Below are 24,934 nucleotides of genomic sequence, written 5' to 3'. Positions count from 1 at the left end.
ATATCCCATTAACTCTGTCTGTCTCTGTCTCTGTCTGTCTCTCTCTCTCTCTCTCTCTCTCTCTCTCTCTGTCTCTCTCTCTCTCTGTCTCTGTCTCTGTCTCTGTCTCTGTCTCTGTCTCTGTCTCTTTCTCTCTCTCTCTCTCTCTCTCTCTCTCTCTCCAGGATGTCCAGCATGGACCAGCAGGGCTCCTGTCTGAAGCAGTGCCAGGCTGCCAGGGACCAGCTGGATGAGGCTATCAGCGGGGTGACCAGGGCCGAGGGCCAGCTACGAGACAACACCAGAGAGGTGAGACCCCCCCCCCAACCCCTATAGACCCCCTAACAGATCTACAAGCTCACAGAGCGTCGCTTCGCACCGCGTTGTGACCGAGCTTGTAGATCTGCTTATTTCACTAGTTTGGGTCCCGAGCAAACGTCTAAAAACAAAGTTTGGGTCTTGAGCTAAAAGGTTTGTGAGGACATATCACTGATCAGTTTGATTACGAACCTCACCCTGTAATTATACTCTCTCTCTGTCTCTCTTTGTGTGTCTCTGTCTCTCTCTGTGTGTGTCTTTGTCTCTGTCTCTCTCTCTGTGTGTGTCTCTGTCTCTCTCTCTGTCTCTCTGTGTGTGTCTCTGTCTCTCTCTCTGTCTCTCTGTGTGTGTCTCTGTCTCTCTCTCTGTCTCTCTCTCTGTCTCTCTCTGTCTCTCTCTGTCTGTCTCTCTCTCTCTGTCTCTGTGTGTGTCTCTGTCACTCTCTGTCTCTGTCTCTCTGTGTGTCTCTCTGTCTCTCTCTCTCTGTCTCTCTGTGTGTGTCTCTGTCTCTCTCTGTCTCTCTCTCTCTGTCTCTCTGTGTGTGTCTCTGTCTCTCTCTCTGTCTCTCTCTGTGTGTGTCAATGTCTCTCTCTCTGTCTCTCTCTGTGTGTGTCTCTGTCTCTCTCTCTCTGTCTCTCTGTGTGTGTCTCTGTCTCTCTCTCTGTCTCTCTCTGTGTGTGTCTCTGTGTCTCTCTCTCTCTGTCTCTGTGTGTGTGTCTCTGTCTCTCTCTGTCTCTCTGTGTGTGTGTCTCTGTCTCTCTCTCTGTCTCTCTCTGTGTGTCTCTGTCTGTCTCTCTCTGTGTGTCTCTGTCTCTCTCTCTCTGTCTCTCTGTGTGTGTCTCTGTCTCTCTCTGTGTGTGTCTCTGTCTCTCTCTCTCTGTCTCTCTGTGTGTGTCTCTGTCTCTCTCTCTCTGTCTCTCTGTGTGTGTCTCTGTCTGTCAGTGGAGAATTGTACATGGGGGGGGGGGGGGGGGGATAGCTACATTTTGTGGACGAGATGAAACAGTGTTTTATTGGTTTGTTGAGTGTCCAGGCTAGAGGTAGGGTGTTAGATTGAGTGTCCAGGCTAGAGGTAGGGTGTTAGATTCAGTGTCCAGGCTAGAGGTAGGGTGTTAGATTGAGTGTCCAGGCTAGAGGTAGGGTGTTAGATTGAGTGTCCAGGCTAGAGGTAGGGTGTTAGATTTTGCAGAGGGAATAACGAGGCAAATAGTTAGTTATAGTTATATAACTTCAACGACGTTAGGAGTCATATTTAGCAATTTTTACAAAGTGCAGCATTTAACTCCCATTTCATTTTATATGGTTATAATGTTATATTCATGTAGAAAACAGAAGAAGAAAATGAATGATGAACATAACTAAAGCTAGCAAAAATAAACTAGAATAAAAAACAGTACAGTAGTACAGTAGTGCATCCCGTGGATGCAGAGGTCGTTGTTTTATTGCGTCCCTTAACTATAAACTGCGTTTTGGGATGCAAAATGCACCCTATTTTAACCTGAGGTCTCTCTCTCCCCCCCCTCTCTCTCTCCAGGTGCGCTCCCAGCTCCAGTCGTGTGTGAGTCGTCAGTTGGAGACTCTGAGGTCCAGAGAGGTGTGGCTGTTGGAGCAGATCAACCTCCATGAGACCCTGAAGACCGAGACCCTGACCCTGCAACTGACACACTTACACTGGGTAAGACCTACTGACACAGACCCTGACCCATCAACTGACACACTTACACTGGGTAAGACCTACTGACACAGACCCTGACCCAGCAACTGACACACTTACACTGGGTAAGACCTACTGACACAGACCCTGACCCAGCAACTGACACACTTACACTGGGTAAGACCTACTGACACAGACCCTGACCCATCAACTGACACACTTACACTGGGTAAGACCTACTGACACAGACCCTGACCCAGCAACTGACACACTTACACTGGGTAAGACCTACTGACACAGACCCTGACCCAGCAACTGACACACTTACACTGGGTAAGACCTACTGACACAGACCCTGACCCAGCAACTGACACACTTACACTGGGTAAGACCTACTGACACAGACCCTGACCCAGCAACTGACACACTTACACTGGGTAAGACCTACTGACACAGACCCTGACCCAGCAACTGACACACTTACACTGGGTAAGACCTACTGACACAGACCCTGACCCAGCAACTGACACACTTACACTGGGTAAGACCTACTGACACAGACCCTGACCCAGCAACTGACACACTTACACTGGGTAAAACCTACTGACACAGACCCTGACCCAGCAACTGACACACTTACACTGGGTAAAACCTACTGACACAGACCCTGACCCAGCAACTGACACAGTTAAACTGCTCTACCACTGTTATTGTCGAGGACGTATCTTGCTCTGTCGTTTTGCCGTTTCTGTCACACGGAAACACACCAGATGCGCCTCTTTCCTGAAACGATGCCGCCATAGCCCCCCCCCCCCCGCCAAACAACAACAAAATGGCGGCGCCCATCAGCCCAGCATGTTGTGTCAACATGCTACGTTCAGACTTGCTCAGTGTTTGACCATAAGCAGGAGGATTACACACAGGATTCTGTCTCCATGACAACGGGTTAAACACCTGGTTCTGGTCCAGCTTTGATCTGTCCTCGTAGACCAGGGGTCCTCAATAGGTGGTCCGCGGTCCACGACCGGACCGTGGACCACCTCTCTGTGGACCCTGGGCACAGAGAGGTGGTCCACGACCGGACCGCGGACCACCTCTCTGTGGACCCCTGGGCACAGAGAGGTGGTCCACGACCGGACCGTGGACCACCTCTCTGTGGACCCCTGGGCACAGAGAGGTGAACTTTGAACTTGACAAAATAAGAGTGTTCTTTGTGCCTCAACACAATACCTCTCATTTGCTGTGAAGTTTTGGAGGGGAATATTTGTGAAACATTTTATTTCCATACTCTGCACCCCAGTATTGGTTGGTTGGGAGGGGATCCGATTTGTATAAGCTTGCCTTGGTGTGACTGTACTAAAAAATATAGAGCCCCGCTCTCCGCTGGCCGCTGCGTGGCCCGCGCTGCGTGGCCCGCGCTGCGTGGCATGGGACCGGACCTTAGTCTTTTTCAAAAATGATTAGTGGACCTTCAGCATTTCTAGTTGAGGACCCTGTCCTAGACCCTCAGTCTGAGGGTCTATTCATTGAGTTGAGGACCCTGTCCTAGACCCTCAGTCTGAGGGTCTATTCATTGAGTTGAGGACCCTGTCCTAGACCCTCAGTCTGAGGGTCTATTCATTGAGTTGAGGACCCTGTCCTAGACACCCAGTCTGAGTGTCTATTCATTGAGTTGAGGACCCTGTCCTAGACACTCAGTCTGAGTGTCTATTCATTGACTACAGTTGCGTTCAGACGTGGACGGTCAGAGCGGAGCCATTACACACAGTCAATGCAAAGACCAGAAGTTGCGTGTGCGCTGCAAACGGGCGCGGTGCGACCTGGCGCTGCAAACGGGCGCGGTGCGACCTGGCGCTGCAAACGGGCGCGGTGCGACCTGGCGTAGCACAGACGGGATGAACCGAGGCCAATATTTAAATTGAAGTCGGAACCTTTACTGGTTTACTGTCTGTAATAAACAGAATCTAACTTTAACCTTTTTATAACGGCTGTAATTGTTATGTCTGTCTGCCTGTTTGTCTGTCTGTCTGTCTCTCTCTCTGTGTCTCTCTCTCTAGTTACGAGGACAGTTTGACGTCATCGCTCATCAGTTGGAGTACAACAACACAAACCATCTGACCAATCAGCTCACAGCCTGCATGGAGAGGTACACACCGTGTGTGTGTGTGTGTGTGTGTGTGTGTGTGTGTGTGTGTGTGTGTGTGTGTGTGTGTGTGTGTGTGTGTGTGTGTGTGTGTGTGTGTGTGTGTGTGTGTGTGTGTGTGTGTGTGTGTGTGTGTGTGTGTGTGTGTGTGTGTGTGTGTGTGTGTGTGTGTGTGTGTGTGTGTGTGTGTGTGTGTGTGTGTGTGTTGCATCAGCAGCTTCTCAGTAAACACTCATTACTGTTTTAACTCTTTGTTTCATAACGTCTGAGAGTTTATCCCTGTGCTTAACACACACACACACACACACACACACACACACACACACACACACACACACACACACACACACACACACGTAATGCTGTGCATGGATTAAAGTTCCCAGGACTGATTCCATAGGAGTCAGCATGTCCTCTATAAGGAAACAGATCTACAAGCTCTCAGTGTGTCTATAAGGAAGCATGTTGCACAGCAGATCTACAAGCTCTCTGTGTGTCTTCTATAAGGAAGCATGTTGCACAGCAGATCTACAAGCTCTCAGTGTGTCCTCTATAAGGAAACATGTTGCACAGCAGATCTACAAGCTCTCAGTGTGTCCTCTATAAGGAAACATGTTGCACAGCAGATCTACAAGCTCTCAGTGTGTCTTCTATAAGGAAGCATGTTGCACAGCAGATCTACAAGCTCTCAGTGTGTCCTCTATAAGGAAGCATGTTGCACAACAGATCTACAAGCTCTCAGTGTGTCCTCTATAAGGAAGCATGTTGCACAACAGATCTACAAGCCCTCAGTGTGTCGCAGCTTGTGGATACTAGGCAGTTTTCTATTATTAAGATATATTGTTAAGATTAGAGCTTCTGGCAATCTGTTAAATGAAATCTTAATAGTCTGTGATATTTCATATAAAAGCAAAGGTTGAAGCCTCAGCCTGTAGGAGCTTGCTCTGTCCCTTAAAGGAGAATTCCATACTAGAAGGCTTTCTTACCTTTATTTGTAGTTGTTACGTCCCCACCAAAGAGGTCCAGGTGTTATTTGTAGTTGTTACGTCCCCACCAAAGAGGTCCAGGTGTTATTGTCTCCACCAGGCCGAAGGCATGGGGAGAGAGTATGTTTTGCACTCCGTCCGTGTGTGCGTCCGTCCGTCCGTCCGTCCGTCCGTCCTTCTGTCCGTCCGTTATCAGCTAATCTCCGGCACCGTTGGCCCGATCAATGCCAAACTTTGCACACATACTCCCTGGATGCCAACGATGAACCTCTGCCCCACATTTTCCAGAACGGCCTGTTATAGCGCCACCATGAGGCAGCTTTTCACATTTTTTACCTAAAACTGCACCGATCTGCGTGATACGTTGCATGCACACTCCCTAGAGGCCAAGGACAAACCTTTGACCTGCATTTTCCGCATCTGCCTTTTATAGCGCCACCAGGAGGCCGACTTTTGTAAAACACATTTTTTGATATTACTCCTCCAGATTCTGTCCAAAAATCTCACAAATCGTTACACAGTATCTCTATGGTCATGTGCTCAAGTCGGATCTGTCCGATATTTCATATTCCATCCTAATTGGCTATAATTGGCTTTTACAGTTTGCAAGATTGCCCCGTTTTGAACAACAGCCTCAAATCATGAACGCAGCATGCAATTTACGTGAAATCTTTCACACATTTTCTTACTAGGCTGAGGAATATATCCCACCCTTTTCACATTGGCCTGTTATAGCGCCACCAACAGGTTGATTTCTGCAAAACACATTTTTGGAACAAAATGCCTCAAAAACATGTTTATATTAATCCTAAACATTTTGCCAAACATCTCACACAGTCCTATCCTCCTGGTGGAGACCTGTGCCCAGAAGGGCACTTTTTCTAGTTTGTAGTTGTTACGTCCCCACCAAAGAGGTCCAGGTGTTATTTGTAGTTGTTACGTCCCCACCAAAGAGGTCCAGGTGTTATTTGTAGTTGTTACGTCCCCACCAAAGAGGTCCAGGTGTTATTTGTAGTTGTTACGTCCCCACCAAAGAGGTCCAGGTGTTATTTGTAGTTGTTACGTCCCAACCAAAGAGGTCCAGGTGTTATTTTGTGCAAAAGTGCATTTTTGGCTATTTCCCCTACCATAAGCCCTCAATGGGGGTTGGGTGTTTGTGCTAATTCGCTTATTTCCATCAAAATAAGTAGTAAAGTGTGCCGCTTGGGATACTATTTACATTATGAAGAGAGGATATATACAAAAAATCACACCCGTGTGAACTGAGTGGTGTAAGGTCTTATAGCCTGATCAGCTGTGGTCTGACGTAATGTCTGACGTAATGAAATCACACCCGGGTGAACTGGGTGACCGTAGCAACCATGCTCATTTTGTCTGCACAGACAGACAGACAGACAGACAGACAGACATACTAACAAAGCCAGTTGTAGGAGTGGTTTACACCACTCAAAAATATTTATTGAGTGATGGAAATAAGCGAATTAGCACAACACCCCATAGCCCCATTCAATTCAATGCAATTCAATGCAATTCATTGAGGGCTTATGGTAGGGGAAATAGCCAATAATGCGCTTTTGCACAAAATAACACCTGGACCTCTTTGGTGGGGACTAACAACTACACATAAAGGTAAGAAAGCCTTCTAGCATGGAATTCTCCTTTAATGATATTTTGGTCCAGCGTCACTCTATCTATTTTGCCGACACCGGTATTTGCGCCTAGAGGTGTGGTCATGGGCGTGCTGGCACGCTTTCCCCTAAATTGCTATTTTGGTTACACACATTCTGGAAGGCGATAGTGGAGTTTAGAAGCACCCGTAAGCCGTGCCAAATTAGTTTGGTAGAGCGGCGTGCGGCGCGCCTCAATGGAGATGTTAGTTTGGTAGAGCGGCGCGCCTCAATGGAGATGTTAGTTTGGTAGAGCGGCGCGCGGCGCGCCTCAATGGAGATGTTAGCTTGGTAGAGCGGCGCGCCTCAATGGAGATGTTAGTTTGGTAGAGCGGCGCGCCTCAATGGAGATGTTAGTTTGGTAGAGCGGCGTGCCTCAATGGAGATGTTAGTTTGGTAGAGCGGCGCGCCTCAATGGAGATGTTAGTTTGGTAGAGCGGCGCGCGGCGCGCCTCAATGGAGATGTTAGTTTGGTAGAGCGGCGCGCCTCAATGGAGATGTTAGTTTGGTAGAGCGGCGCGCCTCAATGGAGATGTTAGTTTGGTAGAGCGGCGCGCCTCAATGGAGATGTTAGTTTGGTAGAGCGGCGTGCCTCAATGGAGATGTTAGTTTGGTAGAGCGGCGCGCCTCAATGGAGATGTTAGTTTGGTAGAGCGGCGCGCGGCGCGCCTCAATGGAGATGTTAGCTTGGTAGAGCGGCGCGCGGCGCGCCTCAATGGAGATGTTAGTTTGGTAGAGCGGCGTGCGGCGCGCCTCAATGGAGATGTTAGTTTGGTAGAGCGGCGCGCGGCGCGCCTCAATGGAGATGTTAGCTTGGTAGAGCGGCGCGCGGCGCGCCTCAATGGAGATGTTAGTTTGGTAGAGCGGCGTGCGGCGCGCCTCAATGGAGATGTTAGTTTGGTAGAGCGGCGTGCGGCGTGCCTCAATGGAGATGTTAGTTTGGTAGAGCGGCGTGCCTCAATGGAGATGTTAGTTTGGTAGAGCGGCGCGCCTCAATGGAGATGTTAGTTTGGTAGAGCGGCGCGCGGCGCGCCTCAATGGAGATGTTAGCTTGGTAGAGCGGCGTGCGGCGCGCCTCAATGGAGATGTTAGTTTGGTAGAGCGGCGTGCGGCGTGCCTCAATGGAGATGTTAGTTTGGTAGAGCGGCGCGCGGCGCGCCTCAATGGAGATGTTAGTTTGGTAGAGCGGCGCGCCTCAATGGAGATGTTAGTTTGGTAGAGCGGCGCGCCTCAATGGAGATGTTAGTTTGGTAGAGCGGCGCGCCTCAATGGAGATGTTAGTTTGGTAGAGCGGCGCGCGGCGCGCCTCAATGGAGATGTTAGTTTGGTAGAGCGGCGCGCCTCAATGGAGATGTTAGTTTGGTAGAGCGGCGCGCCTCAATGGAGATGTTAGTTTGGTAGAGCGGCGCGCCTCAATGGAGATGTTAGTTTGGTAGAGCGGCGCGCGGCCCGCCTCAATGGAGATGTTAGTTTGGTAGAGCGGCCCGCCTCAATGGAGATGTTAGTTTGGTAGAGCGGCGCGCGGCCCGCCTCAATGGAGATGTTAGTTTGGTAGAGCGGCGTGCCTCAATGGAGATGTTAGTTTGGTAGAGCGGCGTGCCTCAATGGAGATGTTAGTTTGGTAGAGCGGCGCGCGGCGCGCCTCAATGGAGATGTTAGTTTGGTAGAGCGGCGCGCGGCCCGCCTCAATGGAGATGTTAGTTTGGTAGAGCGGCGCGCCTCAATGGAGATGTTAGTTTGGTAGAGCGGCGTGCCTCAATGGAGATGTTAGTTTGGTAGAGCGGCGCGCGGCCCGCCTCAATGGAGATGTTAGTTTGGTAGAGCGGCGCGCCTCAATGGAGATGTTAGTTTGGTAGAGCGGCGTGCCTCAATGGAGATGTTAGTTTGGTAGAGCGGCGCGCGGCGCGCCTCAATGGAGATGTTAGTTTGGTAGAGCGGCGCGCCTCAATGGAGATGTTAGTTTGGTAGAGCGGCGCGCCTCAATGGAGATGTTAGTTTGGTAGAGCGGCGTGCGGCGTGCCTCAATGGAGATGTTAGTTTGGTAGAGCGGCGTGCGGCGTGCCTCAATGGAGATGTTAGTTTGGTAGAGCGGCGTGCGGCGTGCCTCAATGGAGATGTTAGTTTGGTAGAGCGGCGTGCGGCGTGCCTCAATGGAGATGTTAGTTTGGTAGAGCGGCGTGCGGCGTGCCTCAATGGAGATGTTAGTTTGGTAGAGCGGCGTGCGGCGTGCCTCAATGGAGATGTTAGTTTGGTAGAGCGGCGTGCGGCGTGCCTCAATGGAGATGTTAGTTTGGTAGAGCGGCGCGCGGCGTGCCTCAATGGAGATGTTAGTTTGGTAGAGCGGCGCGCCTCAATGGAGATGTTAGTTTGGTAGAGCGGCGCGCCTCAATGGAGATGTTAGTTTGGTAGAGCGGCGCGCCTCAATGGAGATGTTAGTTTGGTAGAGCGGCGCGCCTCAATGGAGATGTTAGTTTGGTAGAGCGGCGTGCCTCAATGGAGATGTTAGTTTGGTAGAGCGGCGTGCCTCAATGGAGATGTTAGTTTGGTAGAGCGGCGCGCCTCAATGGAGATGTTAGTTTGGTAGAGCGGCGCGCCTCAATGGAGATGTTAGTTTGGTAGAGCGGCGCGCCTCAATGGAGATGTTAGTTTGGTAGAGCGGCGCGCCTCAATGGAGATGTTAGTTTGGTAGAGCGGCGTGCCTCAATGGAGATGTTAGTTTGGTAGAGCGGCGCGCGGCCCGCCTCAATGGAGATGTTAGTTTGGTAGAGCGGCCCGCCTCAATGGAGATGTTAGTTTGGTAGAGCGGCGCGCGGCCCGCCTCAATGGAGATGTTAGTTTGGTAGAGCGGCGTGCCTCAATGGAGATGTTAGTTTGGTAGAGCCGCGCGCCTCAATGGAGATGTTAGTTTGGTAGAGCGGCGTGCCTCAATGGAGATGTTAGTTTGGTAGAGCGGCGTGCCTCAATGGAGATGTTAGTTTGGTAGAGCGGCGTGCCTCAATGGAGATGTTAGTTTGGTAGAGCGGCGCGCCTCAATGGAGATGTTAGTTTGGTAGAGCGGCGTGCCTCAATGGAGATGTTAGTTTGGTAGAGCGGCGCGCCTCAATGGAGATGTTAGTTTGGTAGAGCGGCGTGCCTCAATGGAGATGTTAGTTTGGTAGAGCGGCGTGCCTCAATGGAGATGTTAGTTTGGTAGAGCGGCGTGCCTCAATGGAGATGTTAGTTTGGTAGAGCGGCGCGCGGCGCGCCTCAATGGAGATGTTAGTTTGGTAGAGCGGCGCGCCTCAATGGAGATGTTAGTTTGGTAGAGCGGCGCGCGGCGCGCCTCAATGGAGATGTTAGTTTGGTAGAGCGGCGCGCCTCAATGGAGATGTTAGTTTGGTAGAGCGGCGCGCGGCGCCTCAATGGAGATGTTAGTTTGGTAGAGCGGCGCGCCTCAATGGAGATGTTAGTTTGGTAGAGCGGCGTGCCTCAATGGAGATGTTAGTTTGGTAGAGCGGCGCGCCTCAATGGAGATGTTAGTTTGGTAGAGCGGCGTGCCTCAATGGAGATGTTAGTTTGGTAGAGCGGCGCGCGGCCCGCCTCAATGGAGATGTTAGTTTGGTAGAGCGGCGCGCCTCAATGGAGATGTTAGTTTGGTAGAGCGGCGTGCCTCAATGGAGATGTTAGTTTGGTAGAGCGGCGCGCGGCGCGCCTCAATGGAGATGTTAGTTTGGTAGAGCGGCGCGCCTCAATGGAGATGTTAGTTTGGTAGAGCGGCGCGCCTCAATGGAGATGTTAGTTTGGTAGAGCGGCGTGCGGCGTGCCTCAATGGAGATGTTAGTTTGGTAGAGCGGCGTGCGGCGTGCCTCAATGGAGATGTTAGTTTGGTAGAGCGGCGTGCGGCGTGCCTCAATGGAGATGTTAGTTTGGTAGAGCGGCGTGCGGCGTGCCTCAATGGAGATGTTAGTTTGGTAGAGCGGCGTGCGGCGTGCCTCAATGGAGATGTTAGTTTGGTAGAGCGGCGTGCGGCGTGCCTCAATGGAGATGTTAGTTTGGTAGAGCGGCGTGCGGCGTGCCTCAATGGAGATGTTAGTTTGGTAGAGCGGCGCGCGGCGTGCCTCAATGGAGATGTTAGTTTGGTAGAGCGGCGCGCCTCAATGGAGATGTTAGTTTGGTAGAGCGGCGCGCCTCAATGGAGATGTTAGTTTGGTAGAGCGGCGCGCCTCAATGGAGATGTTAGTTTGGTAGAGCGGCGCGCCTCAATGGAGATGTTAGTTTGGTAGAGCGGCGTGCCTCAATGGAGATGTTAGTTTGGTAGAGCGGCGTGCCTCAATGGAGATGTTAGTTTGGTAGAGCGGCGCGCCTCAATGGAGATGTTAGTTTGGTAGAGCGGCGCGCCTCAATGGAGATGTTAGTTTGGTAGAGCGGCGCGCCTCAATGGAGATGTTAGTTTGGTAGAGCGGCGCGCCTCAATGGAGATGTTAGTTTGGTAGAGCGGCGTGCCTCAATGGAGATGTTAGTTTGGTAGAGCGGCGCGCGGCCCGCCTCAATGGAGATGTTAGTTTGGTAGAGCGGCCCGCCTCAATGGAGATGTTAGTTTGGTAGAGCGGCGCGCGGCCCGCCTCAATGGAGATGTTAGTTTGGTAGAGCGGCGTGCCTCAATGGAGATGTTAGTTTGGTAGAGCCGCGCGCCTCAATGGAGATGTTAGTTTGGTAGAGCGGCGTGCCTCAATGGAGATGTTAGTTTGGTAGAGCGGCGTGCCTCAATGGAGATGTTAGTTTGGTAGAGCGGCGTGCCTCAATGGAGATGTTAGTTTGGTAGAGCGGCGCGCCTCAATGGAGATGTTAGTTTGGTAGAGCGGCGTGCCTCAATGGAGATGTTAGTTTGGTAGAGCGGCGCGCCTCAATGGAGATGTTAGTTTGGTAGAGCGGCGTGCCTCAATGGAGATGTTAGTTTGGTAGAGCGGCGTGCCTCAATGGAGATGTTAGTTTGGTAGAGCGGCGTGCCTCAATGGAGATGTTAGTTTGGTAGAGCGGCGCGCGGCGCGCCTCAATGGAGATGTTAGTTTGGTAGAGCGGCGCGCCTCAATGGAGATGTTAGTTTGGTAGAGCGGCGCGCGGCGCGCCTCAATGGAGATGTTAGTTTGGTAGAGCGGCGCGCCTCAATGGAGATGTTAGTTTGGTAGAGCGGCGCGCGGCGCCTCAATGGAGATGTTAGTTTGGTAGAGCGGCGCGCCTCAATGGAGATGTTAGTTTGGTAGAGCGGCGTGCCTCAATGGAGATGTTAGTTTGGTAGAGCGGCGTGCCTCAATGGAGATGTTAGTTTGGTAGAGCGGCGTGCCTCAATGGAGATGTTAGTTTGGTAGAGCGGCGCGCGGCGCGCCTCAATGGAGATGTTAGTTTGGTAGAGCGGCGCGCCTCAATGGAGATGTTAGTTTGGTAGAGCGGCGCGCCTCAATGGAGATGTTAGTTTGGTAGAGCGGCGCGCGGCGCGCCTCAATGGAGATGTTAGTTTGGTAGAGCGGCGCGCCTCAATGGAGATGTTAGTTTGGTAGAGCGGCGTGCCTCAATGGAGATGTTAGTTTGGTAGAGCGGCGCGCCTCAATGGAGATGTTAGTTTGGTAGAGCGGCGCGCGGCGCCTCAATGGAGATGTTAGTTTGGTAGAGCGGCGCGCCTCAATGGAGATGTTAGTTTGGTAGAGCGGCGCGCCTCAATGGAGATGTTAGTTTGGTAGAGCGGCGCGCGGCGCGCCTCAATGGAGATGTTAGTTTGGTAGAGCGGCGCGCGGCGCGCCTCAATGGAGATGTTAGTTTGGTAGAGCGGCGCGCCTCAATGGAGATGTTAGTTTGGTAGAGCGGCGCGCGGCGCGCCTCAATGGAGATGTTAGTTTGGTAGAGCGGCGCGCGGCGCGCCTCAATGGAGATGTTAGTTTGGTAGAGCGGCGCGCGGCGCGCCTCAATGGAGATGTTAGTTTGGTAGAGCGGCGCGCCTCAATGGAGATGTTAGTTTGGTAGAGCGGCGCGCCTCAATGGAGATGTTAGTTTGGTAGAGCGGCGCGCGGCGCGCCTCAATGGAGATGTTAGCTTGGTAGAGCGGCGTGCGGCGCGCCTCAATGGAGATGTTAGTTTGGTAGAGCGGCGCGCCTCAATGGAGATGTTAGTTTGGTAGAGCGGCGCGCGGCGCGCCTCAATGGAGATGTTAGCTTGGTAGAGCGGCGCGCGGCGCGCCTCAATGGAGATGTTAGTTTGGTAGAGCGGCGCGCCTCAATGGAGATGTTAGTTTGGTAGAGCGGCGTGCCTCAATGGAGATGTTAGTTTGGTAGAGCGGCGCGCCTCAATGGAGATGTTAGTTTGGTAGAGCGGCGCGCCTCAATGGAGATGTTAGTTTGGTAGAGCGGCGCGCGGCGCGCCTCAATGGAGATGTTAGCTTGGTAGAGCGGCGCGCGGCGCGCCTCAATGGAGATGTTAGTTTGGTAGAGCGGCGCGCCTCAATGGAGATGTTAGTTTGGTAGAGCGGCGTGCCTCAATGGAGATGTTAGTTTGGTAGAGCGGCGCGCCTCAATGGAGATGTTAGTTTGGTAGAGCGGCGCGCCTCAATGGAGATGTTAGTTTGGTAGAGCGGCGCGCGGCGCGCCTCAATGGAGATGTTAGTTTGGTAGAGCGGCGCGCGGCGCGCCTCAATGGAGATGTTAGTTTGGTAGAGCGGCGCGCCTCAATGGAGATGTTAGTTTGGTAGAGCGGCGCGCGGCGCGCCTCAATGGAGATGTTAGTTTGGTAGAGCGGCGCGCCTCAATGGAGATGTTAGTTTGGTAGAGCGGCGCGCGGCGCGCCTCAATGGAGATGTCCAGGTAGAGCGGCGCGCGGCGCGCCTCAATGGAGATGTCCAGGTAGAGCGGCGCGCGGCGCGCCTCAATGGAGATGTCCAGACACAGTCAGGCTGCCTCATCTCTCCTTATTCTCCTATTTACATCTCTTTGTAATGTTCCTATAATCAGCAGAGTGAGTGTTCCTATAATCAGCAGAGTGAGTGTTCCTATAATCAGCAGAAGTGAGTGTTCCTATAATCAGCAGAAGTGAGTGTTCCTATAATCAGCAGAGTGAGTGTTCCTATAATCAGCAGAAGTGAGTGTTCCTATAATCAGCAGAGTGAGTGTTCCTATAATCAGCAGAAGTGAGTGTTCCTATAATCAGCAGAAGTGAGTGTTCCTATAATCAGCAGAGTGAGTGTTCCTATAATCAGCAGAGTGAGTGTTCCTATAATCAGCAGAGTGAGTGTTCCTATAATCAGCAGAGTGAGTGTTCCTATAATCAGCAGAGTGAGTGTTCCTATAATCAGCAGAGTGAGTGCTGCCACTTCCTTGTGTCCTTTGTGACATACTAAGACATACTAACAAAGCCAGTTGTAGGAGTAGTTTACACCACTCAAAAATATTTATTGAGTGATGGAAATAAGCGAATTAGCACAACACCCCATAGCCCCATTCAATTCAATGCAATTCAATGCAATTCATTGAGGGCTTATGGTAGGGGAAATAGCCAATAATACGCTTTTGCACAAAATAACACCTGGACCTCTTTGGTGGGGACGTAACAACTACACATAAAGGTAAGAAAGCCTTCTAGCATGGAATTCTCCTTTAATGATATTTTGGTCCAGCGTCACTCTATCTATTTTGCCGACACCGGTATTTGCGCCTAGAGGTGTGGTCATGGGCGTGCTGGCACGCTTTCCCCTAAATTGCTATTTTGGTTACACACATTCTGGAAGGCGATAGTGGAGTTTAAAAGCACCCGTAAGCCGTGCCAAATTAGTTTGGTAGAGCGGCGCGCGGCGCGCCTCAATGGAGATGTTAGTTTGGTAGAGCGGCGTGCCTCAATGGAGATGTTAGTTTGGTAGAGCGGCGTGCCTCAATGGAGATGTTAGTTTGGTAGAGCGGCGCGCCTCAATGGAGATGTTAGTTTGGTAGAGCGGCGTGCCTCAATGGAGATGTTAGTTTGGTAGAGCGGCGTGCCTCAATGGAGATGTTAGTTTGGTAGAGCGGCGTGCCTCAATGGAGATGTTAGTTTGGTAGCGCGGCGTGCCTCAATGGAGATGTTAGTTTGGTAGAGCGGCGCGCCTCAATGGAGATGTTAGTTTGGTAGAGCGGCGTGCCTCAATGGAGATGTTAGTTTGGTAGAGCGGCGCGCCTCAATGGAGATGTTAGTTTGGTAGAGCGGCACGCCTCAATGGAGATGTTAGTTTGGTAGAGCGGCGCGCCTCAATGGAGATGTTAGTTTGGTAGAGCGGCGCGCCTCAATGGAGATGTTAGTTTGGTAGAGCGGCGCGCCTCAATGGAGATGTTAGTTTGGTAGAGCGGCGCGCGGCGCGCCTCAATGGAGATGTTAGTTTGGTAGAGCGGCGCGCGGCGCGCCTCAATGGAGATGTTAGTTTGGTAGAGCGGCGCGCGGCGTGCCTCAATGGAGATGTTAGTTTGGTAGAGCGGCGCGCGGCGCGCCTCAATGGAGATGTTAGTTTGGTAGAGCGGCGCGCGGCGCGCCTCAATGGAGATGTTAGTTTGGTAGAGCGGCGCGCGGCGCGCCTCAATGGAGATGTTAGTTTGGTAGAGCGGCGCGCGGCGCGCCTCAATGGAGATGTTAGTTTGGTAAAGCGGCGCGCGGCGCGCCTCAATGGAGATGTTAGTTTGGTAGAGCGGCGCGCGGCGCGCCTCAATGGAGATGTTAGTTTGGTAGAGCGGCGCGCGGCGCGCCTCAATGGAGATGTTAGTTTGGTAGAGCGGCGCGCGGCGCGCCTCAATGGAGATGTTAGTTTGGTAGAGCGGCGCGCGGCGCGCCTCAATGGAGATGTTAGTTTGGTAGAGCGGCGCGCGGCGCGCCTCAATGGAGATGTTAGTTTGGTAGAGCGGCGCGCCTCAATGGAGATGTTAGTTTGGTAGAGCGGCGCGCCTCAATGGAGATGTTAGTTTGGTAGAGCGGCGCGGCGCGCCTCAATGGAGATGTCCAGGTAGAGCGGCGCGCCTCAATGGAGATGTCCAGGTAGAGCGGCGCGCGGCGCGCCTCAATGGAGATGTCCAGACACAGTCAGGCTGCCTCATCTCTCCTTATTCTCCTATTTACATCTCTTTGTAATGTTCCTATAATCAGCAGAGTGAGTGTTCCTATAATCAGCAGAGTGAGTGTTCCTATAATCAGCAGAAGTGAGTGTTCCTATAATCAGCAGAAGTGAGTGTTCCTATAATCAGCAGAGTGAGTGTTCCTATAATCAGCAGAGTGAGTGTTCCTATAATCAGCAGAAGTGAGTGTTCCTATAATCAGCAGAAGTGAGTGTTCCTATAATCAGCAGAGTGAGTGTTCCTATAATCAGCAGAGTGAGTGTTCCTATAATCAGCAGAGTGAGTGTTCCTATAATCAGCAGAGTGAGTGTTCCTATAATCAGCAGAGTGAGTGTTCCTATAATCAGCAGAGTGAGTGCTGCCACTTCCTTGTGTCCTTTGTGTTTATATAATTGTATAGTCAAAGAAGTTTTTTGTGCCAGGCATTGTGTGGCGTGTGCGATTCCATTTGCTCGTTTAGTTAATCACCGTGTGTGTGTGTGTGTGTGTGTGTGTGTGTGCGTGTGCGTGTGTGTGTGTTTGTCAGGCTGTCGTCTCTCAACCTGAGTCCAGAGGAGTCTCCAGACATGAGCTTCAGCGCCGACACACGATCTCTGAGACACGCCATCACTACGTTTGGATGCATCAACACACAGGTATACACGCACGCACGCACGCACGCATGCACACACGCACACGCGCGCCCACACACGTCTTCAGCCCAAACCAAACCAACGGGTCGCCATGCATCTCCTCGCAGGAGGTCCGAAAGAGAACATTTTGTGTAAGAAAAATAAATCTTCCGAAGATTTTTGAGATGTATTTTTCTCAAAGAGTTCCCTTCAGCTTACTGAAGGGAACGAAACTAATATTTTCGGACGCTATCATCAACGATCTTCCCATTTCATGACCTACTGTTCGTGAGTCTCATTTCATGACCTTTAATATCCACATTGTCATCATTGTTGTCCTGCTTCCATGTCGGAGTTTTAGTTTATTCTATTCTGTGAACTTTCTCTTCTCTCACTTCTGTTTCCTCTCCTTCTGTTTCTGTCTTCTGTTTCCTCTCTGTGGTTTCTGGTCCTTCCTGTTGTTGTCCTGCTTGTTTCTGTTCTTGTTTAGGATAAAAACACATCCTCCTTGACCTTTCCTCTTGTTTAGGATAAAACACATCCTCCTTGACCTTTCCTCTTGTTTAGGATAAAACACATCCTCCTTGACCTTTCCTCTTGTTTAGGATAAAAACACATCCTCCTTGACCTTTCCTCTTGTTTAGGATAAAAACACATCCTCCTTGACCTTTCCTCTTGTTTAGGATAAAAACACAATCACATCCTCCTTGACCTTTCCTCTTGTTTAGGATAAAAACACATCCTCCTTGACCTTTCCTCTTGTTTAGGATAAAAACACATCCTCCTTGACCTTTCCTCTTGTTTAGGATAAAAACACATCCTCCTTGACCTTTCCTCTTGTTTAGGATAAAAACACATCCTCCTTGACCTTTCCTCTTTTTAGAAGACGCTGAGTAAGATCAGCTGACTAACATTCTTTAGAGGAACATTTTGTCCAGAAACCTTGAATCTCCATATTATTGCTAATTAACCCATTTTGGGTTGTTCAATATCTAAATGTTATTCTTTTGCTATTGAAAAATAGCAGATCTACGCGCTTGTATACTATACTATACTATTCATATGTACTATAAAGTGCTACATACAATGACTACATAACAATGCAATTCTAGTGCTGTCTACGTAACATGCTATAAGTCTATCTAAGTCTACATAAAGTGCTATCTAAGGGGTTAGGGCAAGTGCTATTGTCCATGACGTAGTCTGAAAAGGTGGGTTTTCAGACTACGGCAGAAGATTGGGAGTGAGGCTGCAGTTCTGATTGCAATGGGAAGTGCATTCCATAGTTTAGATTGGGAGTGAGGCTGTAGTTCTGAGTGCAATGGGAAGTGCATTCCATAGTTTAGATTGGGAGTGAGGCTGTAGTTCTGACTGCAATGGGAAGTGCATTCCATAGTTTAGATTGGGAGTGAGGCTGTAGTTCTGACTGCAATGGGAAGTGCATTCCATAGTTTAGATTGGGAGTGAGGCTGTAGTTCTGACTGCAATGGGAAGTGCATTCCATAGTTTAGATTGGGAGTGAGGCTGTAGTTCTCACTGCAATGGGAAGTGCATTCCATAGTTTAGATTGGGAGTGAGGCTGTAGTTCTGAGTGCAATGGGAAGTGCAGGAGCCAGAAGGACAGTCACACACACTCTCACTCAGGTTGACACTAACGTTTGCCCGACTGCCCGCGGTAAGTAAATAAAACGTTGGGTCAGGTTTTGGAGTTTAGCTTTGAGGTCGCCAACGTCGGCAGGTGTGTTTGGAGTTGGTGAAGCAACCGTCTTTAGTTCTCCACCAGATGTCTGTGGAATTGAGATATTATTTGACATAAATATGGAGGTATGTCCACATCGCACAGCCCCAGAATTGCAAGTAACGTAAAACAAATAAAATCACACCCGTGTGAAGTGAGGGGCGCTCTTACTAAGGTGTAAACTTGTCCATTCATTGTCAATGGGAATTTAATGTTTTGTGTAGGATCAAGTTTGTGAGCGTACACTAAAAGCTGGACATAGTAGGGGCTAGCGCCCCTCAAAAAATGCACATGAGAACAACATGGCCCCCCCATATCTCACAAGTATGATCGTACCCTACAAACCCTCCCGCGCACTCAGATCAGCCAACGCAGGGAAGCTGGAGGTACCTTCACTAAAAACGCCGGGACAACGCTCCACACGTCCCAAACTCTTCTCCCTTCTGGCTCCAAAACTATGGAATGCACTTCCCATCACAGTCAGAACTGCAGCCTCACTCCCAATCTTCCGCCGTAGTCTGAAAACCCACCTCTTCAGACTCCACCATGGCCCGTAGCACTTGCCCTAGCCTAGCCCCTTAGATAGCACATTATGTAGACTTAGATAGTATTTTAAACAGACTTATAGCTTGTTACGTAGACAGCTCTAGAATTGCACTTTATGTAGTCATAGCACTTTATAGTACACATGTATAATATATTATATAGTATAGTATGTATAGTTTACATAGATACTCCACTGTTACGTTCTTAGTCTACGCATGATTCATGATAACTACTTTTTATATATGTGATGTATGCCATGCTTTTGTTATTGCTTAATGTAAGTCGCTCTGGATTAAGAGCGTCTGCTAAATGCCTAAATTGTAAATTGTAAATTGTAACAGGTGTGTGTTTTCTGTCCTCTCTAGAAGATGGAGACAGGTCCTCTGTCTGATTGGCTGGCTGGAAGCCGCCCAATAACGGCTGCTCCCATTGGATTCCAGTCCAGCAAGGACACACAGGATTGGCTGATCGCCTACAGGGAGGACAAGGTCTGTCTGTCTGTCTGTCTGTCTGTCTGTCTGTCTGTCTACCCCCCCCCCCAGTAGCAAAGATTTGAGTTATAAACGCTCTGAAAGAATATATATTCAAAGATTTCCAAAATGCCGCTCTATGAGCTTGTAGATCTGCTATTTTTCAACAGCTAAAGTACAACACAATGCTTAAAACACCAAATGGGGTTCCCGCCCTGAATGGGAGTCGGACTGCAGTGGCTTTTTCTGTCATTTTATTTAGAAGTTTCAAACAGTCTGAGACGGAAGCCTGTACATTTCTGAACCAATCAGAGCGTCGCATCCCTTCGGGCTATGGGACGTTAGTAGTTGCACTGCACACCGGGTTTGGTAAACAGACAGTTTGCTGCTGTGTGGCTTATTTCTAATTTATAATGGTTTCAGATTTTAGCGTGCTGATTACTTTTACTTTAAAATGAGTCTGGACACTGTCTGTCTGTCTGTCTGTCTGTCTGCCAGCAGCAGCCTGTCTGTCTGTACTGACATCCTACCTGTCTGTCTGTCCTGACATCCTACCTGCCTGTCTGTCTGTCTGTCTGTCTGTCTGTCTGTCTGTCTGTCTGTCTGTCTGTCTGTCTGTCTGTCTGTACTGACATCCTACCTGTCTGTCTGTACTGACATCCTACCTGTCTGTCTGTCCTGACATCCTGTCTGTCTGTCTGTCTGTCTGTCTGTCTGTCTGTCTGTCCTGACATCCTACCTGTCTGTCTGTACTGACATCCTACCTGTCTGTCTGTCCTGACATCCTACCTGTCTGTCTGTACTGACATCCTACCTGCCTGTCTGTCCTGACATCCTACCTGTCTGTCTGTACTGACATCCTACCTGTCTGTCTGTCCTGACATCCTACCTGTCTGTCTGCCTGTCTGTCTGTACTGACATCCTACCTGTCTGTCTTCTGAAGGAGACGGCCCCGCCCCCGGCCCCGCCCAGAGAGCGAGCCGTCAGCACTAGCTCCTCCTCCTCCTTCTCCATCGAGAAGATCGACGAATCAGAGTTCGACATGGAGGAGGATGAGGAGGAAGGTGATTGGCTGGTCGCCACGCCTTCCGTTGCCGCGGAGACGCTGTCGGACGCCGACCGCTGGAAGCTGGTGTTCAAACCCTTCACGGAGGGCTGGGAGCGTTCTGATTGGCTGCAGAGGAGCGCTGACCCCGCCCCCTCCAACAAGGTCATTGTTTTAAAATGATTTAATAATAAAACAGAATGAATTAATAGAATGATTATTTCTGAAACCCACCTGGACAATAACATGTTTGGTGGGTTAAAGAAATGATGACTGGAATCAGAAATAGTTAGTGGTTTTATCCTGTTTGTTTAATTGGTTAGTTTTAGTGTAGGACACTAACAGGACACTGTCCTAGGACACCTAGGACACTAAGGTTTAGTAGGACAGTGGGGTTTCAACCCTTTCCATTTCAAGGCCCATTATTTAGTCAGCATCTGAGCCACGGACCACCATTTGATTAATCGGTAGCATAATTGGAATCGGCCATATCGGTCATATCGGCCAGAAAAATGCCATATCGGTATCGGAACGGTCTCAAAATAATACAGATTATTTAATCTGTTCACCAGTAAAAATGTTTTTAAATGAAAAATTTAAAAATGCATCAATGAGAATATAAATCAAAAGTGTCTAGTACCTCTAGTCTAGAACAAAAGCCAAATCAAATATGTAGTAAAAATACATTTTACATTTTTCTACATTTAATGTGTGTACTCATCTCATTCAGTTGGAAAAGAGTCTAGGCTGTTTATTGATTGAATACTGTATCAACAGGCCAATAAGCCCCTATAGGGCCTATAGGCTTGTTTCCATTGTGGTCCTCTGTAGAATATCGGAACCGATCAGAATCGCTATCGGCAGAATGACCCTGCAATTAATCGGAGATCGGATATCGGTCATAATTTCATAATCTTGTTGTAACCATTATTATTATTATTATAACTCCTCTTCCTCTCCAGGCTGACTGCTCGTCCTGTTGCCAGACTCTCTCCTCCACCTCCTTCGAGATCGAGAACCTGGGCAAGCTGAAGTGCCTCAAGACCCCGCCCCCAGGCTCTAGCCCCGCCTCCTCCTCTCCCGGCTCCGCCCCCCAGACCCCCTCCTCCCCCCCTCCTCTCTCCTCCACCCCCTCCGCCAAGGCCCTGGAGGCGTGGCTTCAGAAGACCATTCCCATTGGCCAGAGCTGCCGGGCCAATGAGTGCTGCTCCAGCTACGCGCAGTGCGTGTGTGAGCAGAACTGCGGCCGCGAGGCGCTGTCCGCCTGGCTCCTGAGACACGACGGACGAGACAAGAACGGAGTGTCCCTGGTGGCCAGCAGCATCCATAGCACCACTACTGACACCAGGTTAGAACGCTTTGGCATTTTTACTTCATACTTTAGTTTTAGTTCGTTTTGACATATTTCCCCCCCTTTAGATTGAATTTGTTTTTAGAGCAGTTTTCTTTTTGTGACACTTAGTTTTAGTTTATTTTTTAATAGTTTTAGTGTTAGTTTTAGTTGAGTTTTGATTAGGTTTAGTTTTAGTTTTAGTTGAGTTTTGATTAGGTTTAGTTTTAGTTTTAGTTGAGTTTTGATTAGGTTTAGTTTTAGTTTTAGTTGAGTTTTGATTAGGTTTAGTTTTAGTTTTAGTTGAGTTTTGATTAGGTTTAGTTTTAGTTTTAGTTGAGTTTTGATTAGGTTTAGTGTTAGTTTTAGTTGAGTTTTGATTAGGTTTAGTGTTAGTTTTAGTTGAGTTTTGATTAGGTTTAGTGTTAGTTTTAGTTGAGTTTTGATTAGGTTTAGTTTTAGTTTTAGTTGAGTTTTGATTAGGTTTAGTGTTAGTTTTAGTTGAGTTTTGATTAGGTTTAGTTTTAGTTGAGTTTTGATTAGGTTTAGTTTTAGTTTTAGTTGAGTTTTGATTAGGTTTAGTGTTAGTTTTAGTTGAGTTTTGATTAGGTTTAGTGTTAGTTTTAGTTGAGTTTTGATTAGGTTTAGTGTTAGTTTTAGTTGAGTTTTGATTAGGTTTAGTGTTAGTTTTAGTTGAGTTTTGATTAGGTTTAGTGTTAGTTTTAGTTGAGTTTTGATTAGGTTTAGTTTTAGTTTTAGTTGAGTTTTGATTAGGTTTAGTTGTAGTTTTAGTTGAGTTTTGATTAGGTTTAGTTTTAGTTTTAGTTGAGTTTTGATTAGGTTTAGTGTTAGTTTTAGTTGAGTTTTGATTAGGTTTAGTGTTAGTTTTAGTTGAGTTTTGATTAGGTTTAGTGTTAGTTTTAGTTGAGTTTTGATTAGGTTTAGTTTTAGTTTTAGTTGAGTTTTGATTAGGTTTAGTGTTAGTTTTAGTTGAGTTTTGATTAGGTTTAGTGTTAGTTTTAGTTGAGTTTTGATTAGGTTTTGTTTTAGTTGAGTTTTGATTAGGTTTAGTGTTAGTTTTAGTTGAGTTTTGATTAGGTTTAGTTTTAGTTTTAGTTGAGTTTTGATTAGGTTTAGTTGTAGTTTTAGTTGAGTTTTGATTAGGTTTAGTTTTAGTTTTAGTTGAGTTTTGATTAGGTTTAGTTTTAGTTTTAGTTGAGTTTTCATTAGGTTTAGTTTTAGTTTTAGTTGAGTTTTCATTAGGTTTAGTTTTAGTTTTAGTTGAGTTTTGATTAGGTTTAGTGTTAGTTTTAGTTGAGTTTTGATTAGGTTTAGTTTTAGTTTTAGTTGAGTTTTGATTAGGTTTAGTGTTAGTTGAGTTTTGATTAGGTTTAGTTGTAGTTTTAGTTGAGTTTTGATTAGGTTTAGTGTTAGTTTTAGTTGAGTTTTGATTAGGTTTAGTTGTAGTTTTAGTTGAGTTTTGATTAGGTTTAGTGTTAGTTTTAGTTGAGTTTTGATTAGGTTTAGTTGTAGTTTTAGGTGAGTTTTGATTAGGTTTAGTTGTAGTTTTAGTTGAGTTTTGATTAGGTTTAGTGTTAGTTTTAGTTGAGTTTTGATTAGGTTTAGTTGTAGTTTTAGTTGAGTTTTGATTAGGTTTAGTTGTAGTTTTAGTTGAGTTTTGATTAGGTGTAGTTGTAGTTTTAGTTGAGTTTTGATTAGGTTTAGTTGTAGTTTTAGGTGTTTTCATACTTTGGGTCTGTTGGGTTGTTTGGCAGGTACAGGATTGTGTAATAAAACCTCAACCAAATATACCATTTATAAAAGTATATATTCAGTTGGGAATTTTAATTTCAGTTAGTTTGTTAGTTTCGTAAACACACAGGTTCGGTTTATTTATCATTATTGTATTTTCTTGTGTTTTTTATTTAGTTCAGTTTATTAACTCTAATATCTTTCCATCAACAGTCCTGTGGTCAAAAACACCTCCTCCTCCTCCGCTCCCATCCTGCGCCTCCTCCCTCCCTCCTCTCTCTCCACCTGGGTGGCTGCACCACCTCCTGCTGTCCTGCTCCTGCAGGAGGAGAAGGCCAGCAGGGAGGAGGACTCCTCGTCCTCCTCCCCCAAGGAGAGGCCCTTCCAGAGCAGCCTGGAGGTCCATCGCTGGGTCCTCCCCCCTCGGCCCCAGGAGGAGCTGCAGCGCTGGGTCCTCCCCCCTGGGCCCCAGGAGGAGGTGAAGCTCCCTGTCCCTGCGCCTCCTCTCCCTGCCCCTCCCCAGGAGGAGGAGGAGGACGACAAGTGGCACAGCTTATCACTCTAGATAACGTACAAAGGGACATTGGGATCAACTTTGCTCAGGAGACTCAGGACCAGGGCCGGATTTAGCCAGCCCCACTCAGGTGGGCAGACAGAATTGTAAGGGGGGCGACTCCGCCGGTGCGGGTGGGGTGTCAAACCCACATTGGGTGGGCAGGACGCACGTTTGGGTGGGCTATGCCCACCCCTGCCCCCCCCTAGAACCGGCCCTGCTCAGGACACCTCATCATGAAACTGAAAGAGTTTGTTATCTTTTATGAAGTAATAACAGGTAGACACAGCGATGCTGCTGAAGACCTTTCTGTCTGCCGTTAACCTTTATTGAGTTTTACTGGAATTTATTCTGCACTGTAATTGTATTCCCCCCTTATTTTGTCTTTTAATATTTTGTCTTTTCTTATGTTTTAAACGGTACTAAAATGTCGTTTTATAATGTGTCTAGTGTTCTGCCTCAACGTGTTCATGCTTAATGTGTTAATGTAAAGAACTTTGAATTGACTCGGTAAATGGTGCATTTATAAAGCGCCTTAACCGCCTTTATCCAAGGCGCTGTGCATTACATTCTCTCACACACACACACACACACACACACTTGTTGACCATAGCGGGCGCCCCTGTAATTGCATATCACCCAAACCTTAGTAGAAATCCCATAGTCTTCCCATGGTGGGGGGGGGGGGGGGGGTACGATGTGTGACTGAGTGGCATACTTTACTCCCCTGTTTTATTAGTGTTAGTTGTGTAAAGAGATGAAATGAAATGAAATGATTACTATATTTACCCAGGGTATCTGGGCTAAGCTCAAGAACTTGTTTCCAGCCAGGCCCTGCTCATAGAACATTTCATGGTAGTGGTTCAATGCCTTGTTCAAGGGCACTTCAGCGGTGGTAATTTTAACGTGTCGGACCGCTGATTCGAACTGGCGACCTTCCGGTGGGGACAGCCCCCCATTCCGAAACACCACCATTCCGAAAGGGGGGCATAAACCCCGCCATTCCGAAAGGGTGGTCTACGCTAGTCTGTGAATGGCCGCTCATTCTGCCCC

The 24,934-nt window shown here is 48.5% G+C and overlaps 1 protein-coding gene across 1 annotated transcript in view; it reads left to right on the top strand.

Moving 5' to 3' along the window:
• The window catches only part of LOC306930911 (nuclear receptor coactivator 4-like), a 32,827-nt gene extending 8,556 nt beyond the window's left edge, over positions 1 to 24,271 (top strand). The window contains exons 2-9 of the mRNA XM_079512010.1: positions 165 to 288; positions 1,832 to 1,972; positions 4,009 to 4,097; positions 16,363 to 16,471; positions 19,097 to 19,219; positions 20,145 to 20,411; positions 21,209 to 21,594; positions 23,542 to 24,271. Of these exons, the coding sequence (XP_079368136.1) occupies positions 165 to 288; positions 1,832 to 1,972; positions 4,009 to 4,097; positions 16,363 to 16,471; positions 19,097 to 19,219; positions 20,145 to 20,411; positions 21,209 to 21,594; positions 23,542 to 23,893 (1,591 nt within the window). The 3' untranslated portion in view covers positions 23,894 to 24,271. The remainder of the gene's footprint in view (positions 1 to 164; positions 289 to 1,831; positions 1,973 to 4,008; positions 4,098 to 16,362; positions 16,472 to 19,096; positions 19,220 to 20,144; positions 20,412 to 21,208; positions 21,595 to 23,541) is intronic.
• The last annotated feature ends 663 nt before the right edge of the window (positions 24,272 to 24,934 follow it).

Source organism: Electrona antarctica (assembly GCF_951216825.1).
Source record: "Electrona antarctica genome assembly, chromosome: 10".
Lineage (NCBI taxonomy): Eukaryota > Metazoa > Chordata > Actinopteri > Myctophiformes > Myctophidae > Electrona > Electrona antarctica.
Note: the sequence above shows the minus strand (reverse complement) of the source record. Positions and strands in the feature narration are given on the sequence as shown.